This window comes from Neltuma alba, unplaced genomic scaffold, assembly GCF_004799145.2.
Source record: "Neltuma alba isolate B1F8T4 unplaced genomic scaffold, ASM479914v2 tig00013547_pilon, whole genome shotgun sequence".
NCBI classification, from domain to species: Eukaryota; Viridiplantae; Streptophyta; class Magnoliopsida; order Fabales; family Fabaceae; genus Neltuma; species Neltuma alba.
The window spans coordinates 29711-54441 of NW_021637755.1; the positions used below are offsets into that span (position 1 = coordinate 29711).

Here is a 24731-nt window from a genome sequence, read left to right on the forward strand (position 1 = left end):
TAAAAAATATATTATTAACAATTTTATTCCTTCAAATTAAAATATATTATAAAATCTATATTTTATGTAATTATCATATTAACTTAGGCTTTTTTTAGTAATTTGCATATATAAAAAGTACTTCTGATAATAACTATCCAAACACTCTCACTTTCTTAGAATTACTTTTCCACAAAAATATATTCTTTACAAAATCTATTCTCCCTCCAGAAGCTATTTTTCAAACCATAGTTTGGTTTCATCCAAACACCCCTTAAGTATGAGTTTTTCAATGTAAATAATCATATTTGAATAAATATGAGAGATAAAATAGATTAAAATCTTATATCTAGGACCAAATTAAAGATCAAACTAGTTCTTATATTAAGGACCGGAAGTAGTATATCACTTTTTTGTAAATAATCCTATTTGAATATTTTACTGTATGATTGTGTTAAAGATGCGGCGAGCCACACAAAGACAGACAGATATATATACACAAACAACACGTTTTTATCAATTTAATTAAAGCTGATCACTTGAAAAGCTTAATATGGTAGTAGGATATTGTAGACTTTCTTAAAGTGGTAAGGCGAAAGTGATATATTTTTGGACTTTTTATTTATATTTCCACTATTCATTGGAATTTGGAACTATTGTGCGAGCTTCCTTAAGTTACGGAGCCGGCCCGGAATAACACTATATATACATGCATGTAATTGTTGTTCTTGAGACCAAAGCGCGTAAGAGAGGAGAAGAAGAAGAAGAAAGCACGTAAAAATGCTTTTGAACTCCTTTCGTGTTGATCGTGTTCTTCCTTTCCACCACAATTCCATTCAGGAATTGGAGGTGATGTTTTCTCTAGGAAGGAAAAGTGAAAAACTTGGGCTGAGGAAGACGACGACGGTGACGACGGTGAAGCGAACGCCGTTTATAACGGCGGCTCTGAGCAAGGACTTAAAGCCTGTGAAGTTTGCGTTGGTTGAGAAGCTTGTGAGGACGAATGTGAGTGTGAAGCTGGTGGCTATGGTTTCTGTGAGACAGCATAAGGCGGATGCCAGAGAAATGGTGAAGAACGCAATCAACAATTTCAGGCCTCAACGCCAGAGCAAAGGTGCTGTTATTATGCAGCTCGTTAGCACAGAACTTGATCACAGTAAGTTCTCTATCATATTTTCACCAAATCAATTGGCTTCACTAATCTTCTTTCACCATAACACAGTGTCTCCTTCTCCATCGCCACCGCATTCCTAGCTCTGCACTCAAAACACAACACACAACGTTTTTGAGTGCTGGGCAATGAGCATTGATTTGTTTTTTTAAAAGTACATCTGGCATCTTACAATATATTTATAAGTGCATTTAGCATTTTAAGGTATTTTGTAGTTCAATTTTGCTTTTAAAGTATTTTCAAGAGCGATTTTAACTTCGCTATTACCTTCCAAAAAGTCCATCTAGTGAAGTTGATTATCTTTTATGTTTTCAGTACTGAAAATAATTGAAGATTAGAGTTGAAAAGATGAAAGTTAAGTCTAAAAAGATATTTACCATGAGAGAATTTGCAAAATTAATTATTAAAAGTATTAAAAGATGAGTACTAAAAATATGGAAGTTGAGTGTTGAAAGCATGAAAAATGAGTGATAAAAAATTAACTTAAAAAATACTTTAAAGACAAAATTCCACCACAAAATATTTTAATATACTGAAAGCATCTAAGAAAATACTTCAACGTTCTAGATAAATTATAAAATATTTTAGGATACTGAGTATGCTTAGAGAAATACCTTAAGGTGCTTGATAAACCTTAACCCAAAAAAAGTTCTAACACATATAATTTTCTTTAAAATGAGAAAGAAGGGGGGGAAGTGAAAAGGAAAAAGAAAAAAAAAATCAAAGGTCCCTCATTAGTGCTCAGCACGCAAAACATAGAGCACTCCCTGGTCATTAGTTTGATGAGCACGGGATGCGGACCCCTCCTCCATCTCACCAAAAGTCATGATAATTTACTCTCTGTATATATATATATATGATATATACATAAATGGACCATCAAAATATGAGAATTTTAAAATCATTCCTCAAAATGGATTAATTCCTTAATTAGGAATTTTTTGAAATTAAGTTTTTCTTTTTGTGAAATGACCTGATTGCGCATCCTTAGTGAAACTAGTTGTCACTACCTAATTGTTATTATCATTTGATAAGATAAGTTGTTACTTGTTAAATTGTTATTGCCATTGAGATTCAATACTGCCTTATTGTTGTTGTCATTTGATATGTTAAACTTGTTAAAGCGTTGTTGTCATTTCGTTTTATTTTTACTTTTCATATTTCAAAAAAAGAGCATTTAGATAATTTCAATGCAGAATTTAATTATAGACTAGTCCTTGGAGATTTCACAATAGTGTTTAAGTTATTTCTTGATCGGAATCAAGGTTTGCATATTTAAGGGGTATTTTTTTTTTCCTTTCTTTCTTCTCAGTATATAATTAACATTTTGTTTTTAACATGCACATTGAACGGCGCATGTCAATTTGTTAGGAGACAAGGAAGCAATAAGTAGAACAATTTGTTTCGTTATTGCACTTGAAAATTTTTTACCAGAACATCGTTATCATTTTTAATTTTTTTTAACTCAATTTCATAATCGAAGGGATTTTGGAACCAAGGCTGAGCAAGGAAGCTGCATTGGAATGGTCCAAGGAACGTAGATTTGGAGGAGCTGATGAGTGTGGGACCTACAAAGTGGAATTTGAGGTTGACTCAGAATTTGGGATTCCTGGGGCAGTCACCATTATTAACAATTATGAAACTGAGTTCTTCCTTGAAAGCATAACCATCGAAAGATGTGTTCATTTTGCTTGCAAGTCTTGGATTCAGCCAAATACCATTCTACCTCACAAGACTGTATTCTTCACAAACAAGGTATATTTACCTACTGATATTATACTTTCAGAATCCTCACTGGCCATTTCTATGATGAATTTGAGATATACTTCCTTTTTATAACAAACATTTGATCAAATTATGTGGATCAAAAAAATTAGTTGAAATTAATTAAAGACAATAACTACATAAAAATTGTGACTTTTTCCCTCAAAAATACTCTTATTTATTATCAGGGTGAGAGAGCATAGGAGAGAGAATATGAAATGTGATGAAAAGAGTAATAATTTGGAAAATAAGATAATAAATATATTATACTTTTCAAATCCTCACTCACCATTTGTCTGATGAATTTGAGATATATTCTTCTGGTTCTTATTTTCAGAAGAAAAATAGTTATAGGTTCTAAGTAAGAAAAATAAATACAAATGGATTGCCAATTTTGTTTAATACTAATAGGCCAGTCTTAAGAATATCAACAAGTACCTATTTGGGTTGAATTTTATTTATTGGAACTTATGGGTAATTTTTTTCTCAAAAAGTAAAGGAAATGGGTGGAAATAAGCTGACGCGCATAAAAGTTTGAAAAATATATCAAGGATGCTTGCGTGCGTGTAATACTTATCGTTCTATGATTGTTCCTTTGTATAAAGGACAAGGAGAAAAAGAAAGTCTAATCGGAGGCCCCATGAAAATAAATATATAATTGTTTAACCATAAATGACAAAATTAGCTGCCAAAGGTCAGGTTTTAGTTTTTTTTTTTTTAAACACAAAATATAATGAAAACAATAAAGTATCACAAAGCTCCGGAGGTCAAGTATTAGTCGAGGATAAATATTACTAACTCCAATTTTTAATATAAAATCCAATTCACTAATTTAGAAAAATTAACAAAGTTAAAATAAATGATTTAATTATAGTATTTATTACATGATCTTTCTTAAATGCTTATGTGTATTATTAAATTATACTCCTCTGGTCTTATTTGTAAGCTTTAAATTTGAAGAGAGGTGTAGTTTATTTTATAAGTTTCAATTTAATGTTTGTCTTAACATTTAAAGTACTTTTTCAATTTTATGCTTAAATACTAATTCTCTTTCTTTTGGCATAATCTCTCTTATTACATTTCTCTACACATTCTCTTTCATTCTTTTTCTTTTTTATTGCAAGGCATATTTGGAAACAAAACCATGTCTCTCTTATTACATTTTCCCACACATTTGTTATCTGTGAATTAGTTATTTAAAGCTTATAATAAGAATCGGAAGGAATATATTAGATTATAAGTCAAGCAAATTAATTTTAAAAAAAACGATAAATATAAATACTTTAAAGTAATTTATTTATCCTATTTAATCTCCCCAGGTTAGTAAATTAGGTTATTAGGTTTTATATTAAGTACTGTAATATAATTTTTTTTTAACAAACTATAGTATAATTGTTAAAGGGTCATTTTTGTATAGAAACATGTAAATTTCAAAATCGAATGCTTTAGAAGATCAAACTAATATTCATGATCATCATAAACTTAATTTAACAGGCATATTTACCATGTGAGACACCAAAAGGACTAAAGGGCCTAAGAGAACAAGAACTGAAGGAGATAAGAGGTGATGGCAAAGGAATGAGGATTCATTCTGAAAACATATATGATTATGATGTCTATAATGATTTGGGTGATCCTGACAAAGGAGAAGAATATAAAAGACCAACACTTGGTGGCCTCACTAACCCTCATCCTAGAAGATGTCGTACTGGTCGTCCATCTACTGCCACGGGTAAGCCTTGTGCACCAATTGATCTATGGTTATAAACATATAGAATTCTAGTTTTGTAAAACCCAATTCCAATAATTGGTTAGACTAATGAATTGGCGAAATCGATCCTCTAATCGATACCGTCAAAAGTTTTGAATGGGTTGACTGAGATTAATTTTATTTTTTTTCTGCCTTTGGTGAGCCCAAAGTGAGATTAAAAAGTAGATCGGATTTCTATATTTTATAGTCAAAAGTTTGATTATATGTGATTATCATTTACTTACTTGTGGATTGATGATTTTTTTAATTAAATTTTACGTTTTTGGTATTATATATAAATATTTTTTTTGTATATTTTAACTAAATTATGTTATTTTAAACGTGATTTGGTTGACTTTGATTTAATCACGGTTAGACCATTAATACATCAACTACTACCTCTAGTCCTTAATACAAAACTTTATTTGACTTTTATTTCGATCCTAAATATAAGACCTCAATCCATTTTGTCATCATATTTATATATTTTTTCTCAAAGTAGTCCTTCTAACAATGGTAGTTCTAGCCAATACACTTAATTAGTAAGGATATTTTAAAAAAGATAATATCTATTTATTAATTATAACTAACTTGACTTATTTCTTTAATATTATCAAATTAATCAACTAACTCTTATATTTAGGATCGGAGGTAGTATTATCTTAACTAGTTTAATGCAAATTGTATGAACAGACGAGACAGCAGAATCAAGGCTGCCTGAGTTCGAATCAATATATGTTCCAAGGGATGAGGAATTGGAGGATTCGAAGAAAGAAACTGTTGACAAAGGAAAATTCAAAGGAAGGCTCAGGAATATTGTTCCATCTTTGTTAGATAACATTTCTGGCAGTGACAAAGTCTCGGAAATTGACAACATCTTTAAAGAACCATCAAATTTTGGAATGAGGTCCGTAAAATCACTGCCCAAGATTTTCAATAATTTGCAAGCCATCATTGATGAATTTCTCAAATTCGACCCTCCAAAGATATCTCCAAGTAAGTAAAGTACTTGATATATATATATATATATATATAATTAACTGCAATTGTTTGAATCCATAATTACAAATCATTTCTCAGAAAATTTTGTAAAAAACAAACTGTTATTAAATCAATCTTTTAGGTTATGACTTTTATTGTAGCATCTTTTTATATAGATATTAAATGATACTTAAAAGGAGCTTTATATTTTTCAGGAAGCACATCTTATTTCTTACGAGATGATGAATTTGCACGCCAAATGCTTGCTGGTATAAACCCTCTGAGCATTGAAATACTCAAGGTAACTACTCCTCCGGTCCTTAATATAGGACCCAATTTTTGAGTTGGTTTTGATCCTAAATATAAGACCCATTTCTTATATTTATCAATTTTCTCTAAATTACCCTTATAGATACTCCCTCAACCATGATCAAATAGAAGAGGGAGAGGGGGTATTAAAAAAGATGATTATGGTGTTTTAGGAAAAATGTGTCACTTTTCTTATAATTAACTAACTTACCTAACTTCCTTAATCTAATCAAATTAGTTAAATGAGTCTTATATTAAAGATCGGAGGAGTATATAATAAATACCCTCCTCATCCAAATTGAAAGTATTTTTAATGTTAATAGTTTGATATCTTCGCATAAAATTACTGTTAACTAAGATTACATGGTGTATCAACTCGGATCCACTTTTGTTATTAGAATTTGAATGTTATTTGCTTTCCTAATTAACTGTCATTTTTTCAATAGGAATTTCCACCTAAAAGCAAGCTAGATCCCTCTATCTATGGTCCACTAGAATCAGCAGTCAAGGAAGAACACATCAAAGATCATCTTGAAGGCATGAACGTCCAACAGGTATTTATCTAGGATTAAGGTGTAAATTTATCCGAGATGTTTTCACTCAACATGAATTTACAAGATTGAGAAGCTTCAAACCATATATTAAGGTTAATTTGTTGGCTGACCAATCGAACTGACTAATTGATAAGATATAAGTAAAAATATATGGAAAAAAATGATATTTGTTTTTGAAATTTCAGGCATTGAATGAGAACAAGTTGTTCATATTGGATTACCATGATTTTTACCTTCCGTTCTTGGATCGTATAAATGCTCTTGAGGATCGCAAAACTTACGCAACGCGCACACTTTTCTTTCTAACACAAGTGGGCACTTTGAAACCCATAGCCGTTGAGCTTACTCTTCCATCAGAGGATCTAAATACTCCTTCAAAGCGGGTCCTCACACTTCCAATGGACGCCACCTCCAACTGGTTATGGCAGCTTGCCAAAGCCCATGTTTGCTCTAACGATGCTGGTGTTCATCAGCTTGTGCACCATTGGTATGCAATTTATATATGTTTGTCTTCCTTCAAAAAATAATAACTTAGAAGGGATCTTAAATCATCTATCAATACAAAGTCTAAAACAATAAGTTGCACAATTTCATGGCCTGTGAGCAACTGGCTTCTTATAATTTGAAGTATGCCAAATTCCAAAACCAGTTTTTGTTTAAAAAACCTAGTTTTCTGAAAGTAACTTTTGGTTCCATTTGCAAAACCCAATTTTAGATTTGAATTGAGTCTTCCGAACTAGTCTGTATAGGCTTTCTAACAAATCCCACCTGTAAATTTAGGCTGCGGACACATGCATGCATGGAACCATTCATAATAGCCACACACAGACAACTGAGTGTGATACATCCAGTGTTCAAGCTTTTGCATCCTCACATGAGATACACTTTGAAGATAAATGCAATGGCTCGTGAGACGCTCATCAATGCAGGAGGCATAATTGAATCAGACTTCACTCCTGGCAAATATTGCATGCAAATTAGTTGTGCTGCTTATAGAGATTGGTGGCGCTTTGACCTTGAGCCTCTTCCAGCTGATCTTATTAGAAGGTAATGATCAACTATGAATTGTTTCATGAAATTAAATAGACCAAATATCATGAAATATTTATGGATTTCCTTTTTTAGACACTATATGAACAATTTCTTCTTTATATTCAGAGGTGTGGCAGTTCCTGATGCAAGCCAACCACATGGAGTTAGGCTACTTATTGAAGAATATCCATATGCATCTGATGGACTTTTGATATGGTCGAGCATAGAGAAGTTGGTTCGAACATATGTAGACTATTACTATAAAGATTCAAAAGCAATTTTTTTAGATCACGAGCTCCAATCATGGTACAGAGAATCCATAAATCTAGGGCATGCTGATCTTAAAGATGCTCCTTGGTGGCCAAAACTTGAAACTCCTGACGATCTTATGTTCATACTTTCCACAATAATTTGGATCGTATCAGCACAGCATGCTGCATTGAACTTTGGACAATACCCATTTGGAGGTTATGTTCCAACTCGCCCACCATTAATGAGAAGATTGATTCCCAGTGAGAATGATCCTAAGGACTATGCAAGTTTTGTGACGAACCCAAAGAAGTACTTTGTGTCATCTTTACCAAGTTTATTTCAGGCAACAAAGTTCATGGCCGTGATTGATATAATTTCTGCACATTCACCGGATGAAGAGTACATTGGAGATAGAAATGATTTGTCAAGTTGGGTGGGGGATCCTCAGATAGTCAATGCATTTTATGAGTTTTCAATGGAGATAAGAAGTATTGAGAAAGAGATTGAGAGAAGAAATAGTGATCCAAAGCTAAGAAACAGATGTGGTGCTGGAGTTTCACCATATGAGTTGCTCATTCCAAGTTCAGGACCTGGGACCACTGGAAGAGGAGTGCCCAAGAGTATAACAGTGTGATTGCTGAAATTAAGATAAATTACATGTATCTCTTTTGAATTGTATTAAAACTAGGCAGATTCTCAAGCCATTGAAAGTTGTCGCCAAAGCAATAACCTTGCACATAGTTTATGAATAGTGAGGCTACCTATTCATTTTATAACATATTATATATCAAAATTGAGTACATAATTATTTTGTTTAATTTACATAAACCTGTTATATCAAGTGTATGTATCAAATAATAATTCATGTTAATTGATTTGAAGCCCAAAAGGTCCATTCACTACCAAAAAAAAAAAAAAAGACTTCGTCTAAAGTCCACTTTCTACGGCAACAAAAAAGTAGAGTTTCAGCAGCGACTATTAGTGTCGCCGCTGAAGGTCCAACTTTCATAAAGTCAACGCTAAAGGTCTGACTTTCAACGGTGAATTTCTAATGTCGTCGCTGAAAATATAATCTAATAATATATATTTTATTTTACAATAATAATAAACAAATTTAATCCAACTCAATGGCAAGTAGATTGTACACGAAAAGAGGGGGTCACGAGTTCGAACATTGAAGAAAACACATTTAAGGTGAAAATATTTGGACAGTGACGTGGCAGGGAGGATGACGTGGCATGAGAGTGGTGATGTGACAACGACATGGAGGTGGCTGACAATGACGTGGAGGTGGCTAGTGATGGCGTGGTGTCCGGTCGGTGATGATGTGACAACTGGCAGTGATGAGGTGGAGGTAGCCAGTGATGACATGGCATTGGCAGTGATGACATGGCATCATCAAAGCCAGTTTTTCTTAGACATCACTTTCAGCGGCGACAAAAAAGTCGCCGCTGAAAGTCACTTTTGGCGGCAACTTTCAGTGGCGACAATAAGGTCACCGTCGAAAGTGGCTTTTAGTAGCCACAAATGTCACCACTAAAACTTCTAAAAGTCACCGTTAAAAGTGTCTTTCAGTGGTGACTTTTTTTGTAGCCACTAAAAGTTTTCAACCACGGTCACTACGACAACGACTGTTCAACGGTGACTTTTTATCGGCACTGAAAGTTAATTTTTTTTTAGTGATTAAACCATTTCTCTAGAAAAGGGACAAGGGTTATTTTTCTCTCAAAAGTTTTCACAAAAAAGTTGTGCATATTTAGAAGTTTTTTAATGTTAATATTATCCTTGAAGTATTAAGAACGTAGAAATCTCGTCCTTTTCTAACATCAAATAATGTTGACAGTTAAATCTCCATCTTTCACCAACTTTATGTTGATGTGGTGCTCCAGCATTTTTAACTATCAGCTTGCATGTCATTTATTTAATTTATAATAAAGAGTAAAAATTATTTTTCTTCTGTTAATAATTAAAATTAAAATTATGTATATGTATAATTTTGTGTTAAAAAAATTGTAGATTTATTGCAGTTGAACTGATAAAGACTTAAACGAGCACACACAAGGTCAAGAATTCGAGCCATGGAAAGTTTGTCGAATGTGACTTTTCCAAGATTCGAACCTTCACTACTACAAAAAAGATATTTAACGGCGGTTAAAATGAGTTTTTCACGGCGATTTTAAGAGCGACATTTATGCTATCGACATAAAATATAAAGGATTTCATGGTGGTTGAAGGACCGTATGGTATGTGACTTTTCACGACAGTTATATAAATAACCGTCGTGAAAAGTTTTTTTTTGTTTTAGTTTACTTTCATCCTATTGATCAGGATGGAATGGAAGAACAAAGCCCTAAAGGAAGGGGTTTGAGAATCAATTAACCAATAACCTCTTACTAGTTAAAACCATTATGATGAAACCAACGTAGATTCTTTTCCGCCGTAATAGCGCCATTTTGCCTCGCCTTCTACCACCAGATCAAAGCTATTAAGATTTAATAAAAGTAAAATCAAAAAATCAGATATGATAAAAGTCATGAATTTTAGGCTGTCAAACCACAAAAACTATAAAACCCATGGAAAGAATAGAAGAGAAAGGGTGAAAAACTCACAAATAAAAATAAAGAGGATGAGGATGAGGATGAGGCAACAACAACAGCGACAGCAACAACGACGGCAACAACAGCAGCGACAGTGATGGAAGAATATGGCAGAGATGATAGAAGCAAAGGATAAACGCTAGCAAAAGTAGGAGGAGGAAGAAAATCGAGTGGGGAGGTAATGGGGGACTATGAGCTTTGACTCTGAAAAGTGAAAATTATTGTGCGATAGATAGGGTTTTAAAATTCTGATAGACTTTTTAAGGCAGTTATTTAAAAATTACCGTTAAAAGTATTTATTTACAGTGGTTTTCTTAAAAACCGCTGTTAAAAATACTTTTCAGGACGATTTTTTAAATAACTGCCATGAAAAGTAAAATTTAATTCTTATAATTACAAAAATGCCACCGTCATGTTTTTTACAGTGTTTTTTCTAATGATCGCTGTAAATTAGCATCGTGAAAGGTCTTTTTTGTAGTAGTGCCTTGACCTCATGTATCCGAGCTTAAGTTTTTATCAATTGAGCTACAATAAATCTTCAATCTTACGATATATAAAATACTATTACAAGCTAAACACAAATTATATATCATTTTAAGTTTAATTATTAACATGACAATATGATTTTTATTTATTTATATTATTGTTTATTTTATAATTTTTATTCCTACAAAAATTATTTTAAATATAATATTAATTTCAAAATAAACAAATTTCAAATCTTAAAATTTTTTTATAAATATACATTTTCTCCTAATTTTTAAATTTAATTTTTATTTTAAACTAACATTGATTAAGTATTATATATTATATTATATTATATTATATTATACCTATCTGTTTTTTATATATTCGAGGGAAACCATTTACAAATAATGAAAAAAATATAATTACTAAAAAATAATTATCATAATAAAATTTAATTAATATATATAATTAAATTATTTGAATAGATTATAATAAATAATTTTATTATACAAAATCAATTAAGTTAATGACATTATTATAAGATTTAATTTAAGTGTTCTGTATTATGAGTTATTAATTATATCATGATCAAATTTCATTATTTGATTATTCAAATTCAAAACTCCTATAATTATAATTGAAGGTGTTCATACAAATCAAGTTGTCCATTTTGGATTTCTATGATGTATTACAGTAACGCAATTATTATTTGTTTTATTAATTTCATAAAAAAGTTATTAATATTCTTATCTTGTTTGATGGTTTAATTATTATTAATGATCAAGAGAAATTGATTTTAATAAAATATAAAACAAGATTTTTGGAGAAATCATTTCTCTGACTTCCCATCTCAACGGTAAATGTTTGATCTTAAGATCAATGACGATGACGCCTTTAATAACGCCAACTCCACAAATATATTAGTTTATTTTGTAATTCAAAATATATTTGTTATATGTGAATTTAAATTTTCATTGTTAAGAACCACCATTTATCTTCATTTCATCTCCATTTGATTTAGCTTTCATAAAACTCTTTGAAGCCGTAATGCTTTGTCATTTTCTTACATAATGGATGAAACATGAAAGCTCTTGAATATTAAACACGCTTAGTTTTTTTTTTTTTTTGGGGGGGGGGGGGTAACAGTTTCGATTGATTTTTTAATTGAATATACGGTAAGCTTCAGTCTATTGCCTTCCAGTGTCATTTGTCCAAAATTCTTACAATAATTTTTTAAATATTATCAACTACTAATAACCCTTTTGAAATTTTTCTAGTTAATATTAAACAATATAAATAAAACACTAAACATTTATTCAAAAGATAAATTAATCAAGATTTAATGTGCAATTTTGCTCCAAAAGTTTTCAATTAAAAACTGTTGGTATTCAAAAGTTTTTTTTGTCTCTTTAGAATCAATATCACCCTGAAATTTTTAAAAGAGAGCAATCTTACCCCTAACCATTAAAAATATTAATGATCAACGTTAACTTTTAGTAGTTAGGGTGATTTTGCACCTAACACTTCTGAGAAGATATTGATCATAAAAAGACTTATAAATATCCTCAGCTCCCATGTAAAAACTTGCCGAGCAAAATCAAACTTCCACCCGTTAATCAAACTTCCATAAAGCTTGTTAAGTCACTTTATTAATATGAGAGAACAGATACATGGCTTTCCTAGAATACAAATGAAATGACAACAAATACATTTTTTTCTACAATGGAAGAATAAAATCAATATAAAATAATTATTGAAAATTTTACTATATATACAACAAAAATATGAATAAACATGAACAATTAGCAAAGTGAAAAGAACAACTGAGTATCTATATCCAAAAACAATTTAACACATCCTTCCTGCACATATTCCTCCAGCTCAACGATGAATAATGTTCGTAGGTCAACTGAAAAAAACGAATATGATTACCCAAACACAACTTTTAATTTGCACCATTATCTCCATTGCCCGGAAAAGCTTTGCGGTTGTACATAGAGGCCGACCTCCAATCTCTCCATGGTTGTCCAGGGTCTCCCACCAGAGGCGGACTTATCGGCAATGGTGGTGGAGGTGAAGGCGGAGGCGGAGATAGGGGCTCAGATGGAGGAGGACGCAGAGCTATGATGCGCTCCATTACATCCCGATGGTATTTCTATGAGCACATAAAAAGATTCTGTTACAATAAGTTCAACGCAAGAGAACAAGCAATACACAGCCACCACCAAGCTTGGTCACAGTAAGGTTCAATAGGTATTTCTATGAGTTTTGGATTCTTTAACATTAAATCGTACAGCAATCAAATCTGTATTAGTCAGTAATTGATAGAGATTTGGTAATATGGGATGCTAAGTCCCACATTGAATAATATGAATGTTTGAGAGGATATTTCATTGGATTGCTTCTCCCGCTCCAGGATGTAGTCTTTTGAAGAAATGTTTCTCGTTTTACTTTACACATCCATTGGTAATATTGAGTATCAATCGTGTACTCATAATCTTTTGGTTCTATTTATAAGACACTAAGAGAAATTTTTTGTATAGATCTATAATTTTATCATTCATTTATTATTATCTTAACTTTATTTACGTAAAGTATAATAGACATTAAATAGACATAAAGGAAAAAGGTTGTTAAATTTCAAATGAGAGTTAATGAAGTTTAAAGTTTTTATTAGTCTGTGTGAAACATGCTAGAAGTGATTTATAAATAGAACTAGAAGAGTATATATAGAGAGAGAGAGTTGCACACTCACTATAGTATAAAGCTTTTCCTTTACTTCAGTGATTGTGACTTCGAAAAAAAACACGATGAGATAATAAATTACCTGAACTACAAAATTGCGTCTTTCACAATCCAAGAACATGTTAAAATGGAAATCCACCTGAGACCGAATTTTGTCCCTTATGGTGGAAAAGCTTATCTGGTCCCTTGACGTAAATCGATCAACTTCATTGAACCATAGACAAGTTAAGAGGTTGCTAATAGGAATAAGCTCTCGGACAATTACGCATCCTTCGGGAACATCTGCAAATCAACCATGAAGACTAAGAATAAAAATGTAAATCAAGAAAATATATGCGTTTAACCCAATACGAAAATTTTGCATACCACTTATGATGGGATATTTGTCCTCTGTATATGGGGTCAATCCCTCATTCTTATAAAACTCAATCTGAAAGTCAATTGAGGCATTGTCGTACTTTCCAGCAGCTTTATTTGCCTCAGCTTCAACAAATACATCAAACCGCTTATAATGTCTAGATATTGCGAAAGTTGCATTCTTTCTCCACAAAAACCTGAAAAATTTAAGCAAAGTAGTTAAAGGTTCCAAAACAAGCATTCTGGCAAGACAGAGCAAGAATAACAGCACCCCCCGGCAAGCTCTAACTCTGAATGCAAACTAACAATTTCCAGCAGTTTTCTAGTCCCATGGGAAATGAATATGACCCCATAATTAGTATTTTCTCTGGTCTTAGATATAAGAATTAGTATGTTAATCTACTTTGGCTTCCAAATTTATACTTTTTTTTTACCTGAACCATCTCTACTGATTGCATATATCAAGAAAATTTCTATCAAGAAGTAATTCCAAGTAAGATGCTGACTAAAGAAAGTATTTTAGAAAAATCAACATATATGTTCTATAAATAACTAAATCAACTAATTTAAGGACTAGAGGACCAGAGGAGATACATTTGAAGAGATAATGGTAACAAATCAAGCCAGAATTTCACCAAATACAAGCAGACATCAGGTTCTTGTTTTTGGGAAACAAATTGAACCGTGATCAGTAGTGAGAATAGGGATAAATTCCTAGATTGAGGAAGGAAGGGATCTAATAAATCCATTCCAAGACAATGATTTGATAATCCATTATGCCAGATCCAGATGAGTACAACTATCCTGATATATGAAGGAAGCTGAAAGCAAATTACACCCAAAATAAGCAAATATTAGATGTGCATGGATATTTAATCTCAGAGGCATATTGAGATATACCTTTCAAGAATTTGATATGGATCAACAACAAGCTCAAGCTTTCCATCAAGCCATATAGAATAGCGGGCATTTGGAGCCATTCTATGTATCAGAAGCTTTGGAATCTGTGCAAAAGATGTAAAATAGTACAGAGAAGATCAAGAAAAGATCTATGCTAAGAAAAACAAACACGTGTTCAACCAAAATCTATGTTATCTCAATCAACAAAGATAAGATTAAAATCATTATAATGCTTAGATCTCACAAAAGCATCTAGCCAATATTAGATCTACTACTAATCAGAGCTTCTTTTTCGTCCATGTATTGAAGGCTGATCAGTATACCTCCTCCAATCTAAACTGAAGAAAAAATGCTGCCAAATACAATAGTTCTCTAAAATAACAATCAGATCACATGGAAAAACATACATATTTAGAGAATCAATGAAGCTGGCCAAGTTTATGTATTCTGACCTTCCCAGTACGTCTACCATCAGTGTAAGGAGGATTACGTGCAACAATAATTCTCCATAACCCAATTTTCTTGCTGCTATCCAGCCTGCCAGAACTTCTCTGATATTTTTCTGTTTCTTCATCTATGAACATAAGGAAGCATACAGTCTTCTTCGAATATTCACTTATATTTGATGGCTCATTTATCTCATCAAAATTTCCTGAAGAACATTTTAAATTTATTAGTAAATTAAATGCCTAAACAAGTGAGAAAATACAAGGCTGGCATGACAAGACACAGACCAAATATGCAAGATGCAACAACTATGCCAGTACACTGCTCCATATACAGAAGGTCATCCTCATCCATATCGTATCCTGTGTTGCGGCCAGGTTTGATTCCACGAACAAATCTGATTAATGGGATAGAGAATGAACAGATGTGAGCATTAGTACAGGATAAATATGTCTTAATACTGGCCAAAGACATGTTGTACCTATAAAAAATATGAATATTCCAGTTAAATATCCAACAAAAACTAGAACATACCCGCAGTGAATATTCATTGACGGTTGTATAGTTTGAGAATAAGTTCTCTGCTTCAAAGTAGGATATCCACCAAAGTCAGAACCACCAAATTCTCCATCTCTTCTCAAATTTTCCTCATAGATATAAGTCAAATTCTGAAGAACCGGTGACGGTGATGGAAACTTTGGCATTAGTGCTATGGCTTCTTCCACAGGTAGGTAACATACGGGGCATGCTAAAACACAAGGAAGATAAAATATTCAGAAACAACACTACCAGCATAAAGTGATATGAAATGTACAGCAAGCTCAGAATATAGTTTTCAATATCAAAAACTTCAGGAACTAGTTGGTTTATGCTGGGATCAAGGATACTACGGCAGATAACTAAGTACAAAATAGTTTAAATAACTTACGCCGTGGTCCAGTGCGTTTTTTATCTGCTGGTGGGGGAGGCAGTGTGAAACTATTACAGGGATGCCCAGGAGGAAGAGTGTAGCCCAGAAATTGGCTAGGGGGAGGAGGAGGCAATGCCATATATGAAGTTATGTTCACAATGCTTTCATTAACATTTTTGTTCTGCACGCTGTTTACTTCCTGTGATCCTTCGCCTGAAACAAGCCATATCCCAAATATTACCTAATAAAAATAGCAATCCAATATCAAGTTGTAAATCACAAAACAGGTTTTTCTTCTTTTTTCCCCCTTCATTCAGCAACGCAGAGAATTAAAGTACAGTATGGCCAGTGAGCCAAGTTGAATCAATGGAAGAATCGCACAACATTCGCTTTTAACCATCTAAATAATCATAATAAAAACAACTTGCCAGTCTGAAAATTGAAGTCAAATGAGAACTGCAACAACCAGGCACACTATTACAAAGAAAAGAGAAGACAGATAGGCGAAACTCTTTTAGACAATAATGTTAAAAGCACCCCACTCAATCCAGAATATGTCAAAGAAGCTGGCACATTATTGGCACGCATTTCACGACTGGCACTTAACCAGACGAATTCAAGTACCAAGCTCCTTTTAGCTTTACAACGTCATTTTAATCATCCAATTGATATTCATCAAACTACACATCCTTTGTGCTCTATGCAACTGCAAAATAACATTAGGCTTAAATAGAGGAACAAGGAAGAGAAAGGATAAATTGAAAGAAGAATTTTTTTTTTTTTTTGGGGGGGGGGGGGGAGGAGAGAGGAGTGAACCTTTTTCAACGTTCAAAACCCAGAAGAAAATTGCAGCTGAAATGGCAAAGAGTAACAGCATTCCGATGCTCATTCGCTTAGCAACCTTGATGAACCACACGAAGAGCTTCTCTTTCTCCTTAACCATCTTGGAAAGCTTTCGTGCTGTTTGAATAAGTGGAAATCTTCTCTGTAGCTTTTTGTCTAAAGAACCAGAACTTGAACGAATACCCAGAAAAGCCCCCATTCATTGTAACTGAAACCCTTCATATGTCCCTCTCATCTACGCGCCCAGAAAATTCAACACCTTCTTCAATATATCTTATACGCCGCCCCCACACTGCCCAAATATAAACTCAACACGCCCATTTCAGCGATTCAGCCCAATCTCTGAAAAAACTATAATCAAAGTTCCATGCAACTGAATATACTCAGCAATGTTACTCTCACTCAAACCCAACTAAAATTTAGGATTTCTTCTCAATGAGGGTTGAAACACAAAATCCAAGAAATGAAAGCAGAGTAAATAAAATAACTAGCGCTTTTGAAAGAGCCAAGTCGAGGAAACTTAACCAAATTAACTAAAATACGGTATATTGCGAAACAAAAATTGGGTAATAATAATAAGAACTCCCTCGTTCTTCAGACACTGGCGAGGGAATGAATCTACGATTTCTGATCGGATATCAACGGATTTTAGCGGAATAAAATAGATTTCAAGTAAATATGGGTCCTGGAAGAAGTCAAGGACTCTGTTGGAAGATGATCTCAGATCAAATTTTCATGAAACATTTATAAGAGGGGATCGAGAATTAGGAGAACGAAGTGTATAGAATTGGAACATCATTGATAGGCCACTCTGCGCATATGAGCAATGTTTTTTGTAGTTCAAATATTGCTGTTTCAGTCTCACTCAGCGTGACATTTGAAAACATATTGTTCACAATCAAATTGCGCGCTGTCTCTCTCTCCCTCTCCCTCCAATATTTATTTTGAACGGGGTATATAAAGGGAAAATCCAATTAAATCTAATTAAAAAAAATACCAAAATCCAAATCTATATTTTTAACAATTTCTTAAGTCAAGCCGAAGGGCCTTGTAGTCATTGGGAATTTTTTAATATTGTTAAAAAAAACATAAAATACCTCTATTAAGATCATAGTAATGCAAATTTTCTGAAGTCAACGATGATAAGTTTTCATATACTTTTGAATCCAAATCAAATAAAATCAACAAATACAAAAAAAAATTTTGAACTACATCAATATCTAAAATAAAATCAACAAATACAAATTTTTTTTGGAACTACATCAATATCTAAAATTAAAGATAACTATCTGTTAATAATCTTTTAATCTATATCATATAAAATTTCTAGAGAAAAATACATTGAAATTTTATTATAAAATTCACTTACTAAAAGAAGAAAGGTATTCTTTTTCTTCTTCTTTTTTAACTCTTTTATAAGAATTCTTTTTTAAATTTAGAGCCCGTCATAGGAATTTTTAGCTCAAGATGTGACTTCAATGCTTCAACTAGTTCCTAACTTTATGGAATAATGATTGGAAAAGTAGCTTATTGTGAGTTTGACTTATAGAAAAGTGAAGTTGGGTAAAAACTGAATTGGATAAGCTGAATTGTGTTTGGATTAGGGTTTAGAAAAGTTAGTTTGCAAAAGTGAGATTGATAAAAGGTTGTTTGGATTATGGTTAGGTAAAAGTAAGTTTGGTTGTAAGATGATCAAAATGGGTATGAATTTTAGTAAATAATAAAACATGATTAAAAAATAATTTTACATAATACAATAAATTTAAATTAATTTATAATATGAATAGGAGGGAGTAATACATATGTTCACATATGTGTGTGTATATTACATTTACATATGGTAAAATATTAAAAAAACCGTTAATAAAAAAAGTTATTTATCATGTGATAACTTTGTAGAAAATTGTGTTATATTAAAAAATTTGAAAATGCACAAAATCAACGTATGAGGGAGAAGAGCCAAAAGGCAGATTTGGTATTAAATTCTCAATAAATGTTTCCAGGACCTTTTACTAAGGGTGTGTTTGGCAAGCACCCCAAACCATGGTTTTGGGACCCAAACCATGATTTGGGAAAAATGTTAGCCAAACACCCTTAAGAAAATCAAAACCATGGTTTGGGTTCAAAACCATGGTTTTGACTCCAAAACCATGGTTTTGGGAAAAGCAGAAATTTTTTACTTTTGGAGAAAAAAGGGAGAGTGTGAGAACCTATAAGATATGTATCTTGTTGTTTTTTTTATAAACATATTTTTTATAAACATATTTAATCTTATATCTTATAAATATATATACATATTAATTATTTATTAATTATATTATCTTATATATTATTAATATATGTTAATAAAAAATATATTATTAATAATTTTATTCCTTCAAATTAAAATATATCATAAAATATATTTTTTCTATAATTATCATATTAATTTATGCCAATTTGTATATATAAAAAGTACTTCTAATAACAACTATCCAAACACTCACACTTCTCAAAATCACTTTTTCACAAAATCTATTCTTTCCAAAATCTATTTTTTTCAGAATCTATTCTCCAGAAGCTATTCTCCAAACCATGGTTTGGTTTCATCCAAACACACCCTAAAGCAAACGCACGATTCCATAAGTTATAAGCTTCTCTTCCCAGCTTATGCTTTTCACTGGCTTTTGACTTATAAGCTAAATAAACTAAAAGCTTATCCAAACAGGGACAAATTACAGATCGAGCTTATGACACCAATAAGCTCCTTTTAAGCTCCAAAAATGCCCTGCCAAACAGGCACTATATTGTGTGATTAATGTTGAAGGACTGAATCTGCAAAGTTTTAAAAAATATTTGTTGTGATTAGGATATATACATATATATATATGTATATAGTTAAACAATTACGTATATAGATCAACAATACTACCTCCAGTCCTAATTATAAGAGCTAATTGATTAATTTGAGAAGATTAAGGAAAGAAGTTAAATTAGTTATTTGTAATAAATAGGTGTTATCTTTTCTAAAATATCCTTACTAATCAAGTGTATTGGCTAGAACTACCATTATTAAAAGAACTATCTTGGAAAAAAATACATAAATATTAGAGACAAAGTGGATTGGGGCCTTATATTTAGGATCAAAATAAAAGTCAAACGAGGTTTTATATTAAGGACAGAAGGTAGTATAATTTTAAGAACAAAAAAAAATCTCAATTAAAATTGAAATCAAATCTACAGCTACTTTCAATTTTTCTTTTGGGATTTCTCAAAAACACTTAAAAAATACTTTCATATAAATCAAGACAAAACTAATCTTTTATACTTATTTTGAATCCTATAAAATTACTTCTAAAAAGCTATTAAGCCAATTCAAACACCCATATGCAGGGATATTCTTCTAATCACTTGAATTTAAATGGGATTTTTCAAATATAAAATTATATCAATTTTAAATTTAACATTTTAAATATTTTAGTTGAGTTTTTAAAATTTTTTGAAACAAATAAAAATTTCAAATAATTAAATTTTACATAAATGGTTTTAAAATTTGAAGAATACATATATATATTTATATATATATATATAAACAAAAGAATTGAAAGAAAAAAGAAGGAAAGAAGGGGAATATTCATAATCAATTTATACTAGTGCTAAAAGTTTCAATCCTTCTCTAGTCTCTCCACATATTGCCTACCGAAAAAAAAATCCATCTCTACATATTTGGTATAATAAAATGGGGTGAAAAATATATTTTTTTAAATATTTTTTGTCATAAAATTCTAAAATCTTTTAAAACTAATAAAAAAAGTGTCCTTTTGGTGAATACTACTTGCAGGACTATTGTTTGACCTTGTACTTCCTCCGCCATAAAAAAAATGTGATAATTATGATTAATACTCCTGTAATCCTATTTATAAAACATTTCTAATATTTTTTAGAAAAAATTGCAAATAAAGACCCCCCAATATATAAAATGGCAATCAGGGACCCTGAATTTGAGAAATTGCTGCAGAAGACCTGGTCCCAATTTGCAATTATGAAATGTGTGTTAAATGGCTGAAATGCCCCTCACTCATCATTACTGTTAATGAAGGCAGAGACCAGGATTTTAATGGGTGGCGGGAGAGCTGGTGGAGTAGGATGAGCTAAACAAGTATGTGTGATATTGGGATCTTCTAACATTGGCAATAATGCGAGTAACTTACTGAGTAAACCCTCTTGTATTGTTCCCCGTAAGAGTTACACATCGTCACATTCTTCATCTTCATCTCTGCTGTGTGGGTGAGTAGGCTGGAGGAATGGAGGGAATGGGAGGTGTAGTTGAAGATGAAAGATATCACAATGTAGGAGGTTGTGGTTAGTTGGAGGTGGGATATTTTTGTTTTCGTAGTGTGAATGGTCATCTCTCATTTGTAGTGCACGGTGCTGGTTGCGATGGGGAAGGGGTCAGAGTGTAGTGGTTTGGCAGAGTGTAGGTTGGATAATGGCCGTTAGTTTGACCGTGAAGGTTGAGGTGTTGCCACGGAATGAGGGAATGACGATACCATGATTTTCGGTGTTGAAGTCGTCAAGCCCTAAAGTGAAGTTGTGAAGCCCTAAAGTGATGTTGGGAAGACAGGAGGTCACGGGTTTTTAATTTGGTATGTAAATGGTTGAGTCAATGGAATAAATGTGTAAATATTTATTAGTGAAGCTAACGTACTGACTAAACGTAAATTTTTGCTGCAGATTAGTATGAAAAATGGATTTCAATAACCGAAGAAGCTGTGGGAAGAAGTTGTTCTGTTACGTGCATATTGGTGGACATTTTGAAGCAAATGGTGAAGGGATAGTTAAATATATTGGAGGGAGTGTAAGGGTAACCAGTATAAAAGAATGGATAACAGTAGACGAGTTGTGTGGAATAATTTCACAATAGATAGGCAATGATGGTGGTGGATATGAGATTAAGTATAAAGTTAAATTTGATGAAAGTACATTCATTGATCTTTGTGATGATGGTGATACCTGCAACTTGTTTAGATATAATGACAGTAGTGGTCATGTGTATGTAGGAGGGAAAGGGAATGATAGGGAACCTAGAGCAAGGAATGATCCAAACGTGTAAGTGGTTATGTTTTCCAATTGAATCTTGTTATTTACTAATATATTGTTGGTAATTCGCATAGAAATATTGTAACGAAGCTAATGGTGTTTGCAGTCCTAAATTGTAATTAGTAAATGCAAGCATGTTATTGAACATAGTGGACATGTCATTTCCATTTGTAAACTTGTGTTTTAGAAATGCAGACTTGTTATTAAACATAAGTAGAGGTTTCCATATGTAGACTTGTAATTCAACGTATTGAAGTTATAATTATCATATACGGACTTGTTATTTAGATATGTAGATGTTATTTTACTAACCAGTAGTTTCTATATGGAAACTTGTTATGTGAGTAACTCAAGTTGTAATTACCACATACGGACTTGTTATTTTAGCAAGGAATTGTTTGTAGATGTAGACTTGTTATTTTAGTTACTAAAGTTGTAATAACCATATGCGGACTTGTTATTTAGATATGTAGACATGTTATTTTATTCAAACCTGTCGTTTGAATATAGCTGTCCTAACTTGGTATTATGGTGGCAAGAGTGAGAATTTATTTGGACTTTCACAAGACATGAATACATTTGAAACGACCATTGGTGATGAACATGAGCCAGTGAATGTTGAGAATGGAGTTGAATGCCTAACTTTTGAAGGAGGCGGATCAAGTCAGAGAAGCAAGTGTAGTGGTTTAGAGAGTAAGGGAAGACTGATGGGCGAGATGAATTGTACGAAATGGGCAGGAGTGTTTGTAGGAGTGGGCCAATATGTTCCACATGCTGTTGTTTTTAGGGAAGCTGTGTACCGGTTCAGTATTGCAGAGAAGTTTGTAGCGAGATATATCAAGAATAGTAAGGAGAAGATGAATGTGAGGTGTAAAGTAGAACGGTGTCCTTGGAAGATATGTGCAAATGTTGTTAGAAAGAACAGTCATCTATTACGTGTGACTACATTTTGCAATAAGCACATTCATTCAGCCCAAGACAATTTGATTGTGACTTATGGTGGGAGTGCTGCGTTGACATCATCAGTAATAGTTGAAGAGATAAGGGACCATGCTGAAAAACGGCCCACTGAGATAAGGAAGATGTTGGAGAGGGAGTATGGTGTGAGGCTTACATATTGTCAGGCATATAGAGTAAAAGAAAAGGCAATGGAAGAAATACATGGGAAACCAGAACAGTCCTATATGTTAATACCATGGTTATGTAAAAGGTTGAAGGAAACTGATGACAAAACGTTGTTAAATAGGCCTCATTGGTAATAGATTTGAGCGTGTGTTCATTGCATACAGTGCATGTGTTGAGGGTTTTTTGAACGGTGCAAGGCCTATATTATATGTTGATGGTACTCATTTAAGTGGTCCATATAAGGGGACATTACTGTCAGCTTCGGCATATGATACGGATAATGAGCTGTTGCCGTTTGTAATAGTAGTGGTGAAGGGAGAGAATCTTGATGACTGGACGTGGTTTTTTCACAAGATTAAACAAATAGTTGGTTCAATGCAACTGACTATTGTGTCAGATAGACATAATTCTATAATTGGTGCTGTGCAAGCAATATTTGGGTGTGAAAGGCATGCATACTGTTATAGGCATGTGAAGGAGAACTTTAGCTCTGAATATATGAAATTAAACAGAGGTCGGAGAAGGACAAGTGAAAATTTAAAGGAAGATGCATTGAAAGTACTGGATAAAGTGGCTTATGCAAGACTTGCGGATGAGTTTGATCATGCGCTGGATGATCTCAAAACCATGTCTCATGAGTTATATGAGTGGGTTATCAATCAAGGTGATGTGGATAGGTGGGCATTGAGCAAGTTCCCATATAAAAGGTGGGACAACATAACAACTAATTTAGCTGAATCTTTTAATGCTTGGATGGTAAGGGAGAGGAAGCATAACGTGGCCAAAAGATCCATGAGCACCGGGAGAAAGTAGCAAGAAAGATGCATGCATCATATGCAGCAATGACTAAGTGGAGTAATTGCGTTGGGCCAAAAATAGAGGCAAAAGTATTGGAGCATGTGTATTTCAGTAGGTACATGCACTGTGAGAATTATGGAGGGGGAAGAATATGCATGCACACATCACGTGGAGACCAAAGAGTGGACCTTGGCCTACACCAATGTAGCTGTCGAACTTGGCAAATGTTAGGGATTCCATGCTCACATGCTTGTGCAGCCATTAAGACCATAGGGGGAAACGTTTATGATTATGTTGAAGAGTGTTACAAACGTTCATCCCAAGAAAAAATCTATGCCCGGAGCATGATTCCAGTGGTGACAATTGATATGTCTCACCTGAATGATTATATGTTTGAGAATCTTACTGGTCAACCCTTGCTTTTACCCCCAGTCACTGCTAGGCCTTCTGGAAGACCAAGAAGAAATAGAAAGGAATCACAATTCCACAACAAAAAAATATATCATTGTACTAGATGTCTTCATCCTGGACATACAAAGAGGACATGCAAAAATCCTAACCCAAGTTGACTTCCACTTACAAATGGGACAACTAATTTTTTTGGCACATATAGGGTTCATCCTTCTTAATTTTTTTAGGAGCAGGGTGTTGGTAGATGTGCACATATATT

At 32.8% G+C, this 24731-nt stretch overlaps 3 protein-coding genes across 3 annotated transcripts; 2 read left to right on the top strand and 1 right to left on the bottom strand.

Annotated features, from left to right (window-relative positions):
- The first annotated feature begins 759 nt into the window (after positions 1-759).
- On the top strand, positions 760-8426 carry LOC114738150 (linoleate 13S-lipoxygenase 3-1, chloroplastic-like). Its single transcript, XM_028926172.1, has 9 exons — positions 760-1135; positions 2634-2905; positions 4409-4646; positions 5358-5664; positions 5865-5946; positions 6401-6508; positions 6694-6995; positions 7289-7555; positions 7667-8426. Exons 1-9 carry the CDS (start codon positions 760-762, stop codon positions 8424-8426), a joined length of 2712 nt encoding a protein of 903 aa, XP_028782005.1.
- Positions 8427-12802: 4376 nt separating this feature from the next.
- Positions 12803-17643, bottom strand: LOC114738151 (uncharacterized). Its single transcript, XM_028926173.1, has 9 exons — positions 17033-17643; positions 16235-16429; positions 15841-16054; positions 15594-15703; positions 15312-15511; positions 14860-14963; positions 13969-14156; positions 13685-13884; positions 12803-13012 (listed from the first exon to the last, which is right to left on the bottom strand). The coding sequence occupies exons 1-9, from the start codon at positions 17256-17258 to the stop codon at positions 12803-12805; spliced, it is 1647 nt and encodes a 548-aa protein (XP_028782006.1). The 5' UTR covers positions 17259-17643.
- Positions 17644-22707: 5064 nt separating this feature from the next.
- On the top strand, positions 22708-24076 carry LOC114738152 (uncharacterized). The gene is made up of 2 exons (XM_028926174.1): positions 22708-23336; positions 23428-24076. Exons 1-2 carry the CDS (start codon positions 22708-22710, stop codon positions 24074-24076), a joined length of 1278 nt encoding a protein of 425 aa, XP_028782007.1.
- Positions 24077-24731: the final 655 nt, after the last annotated feature.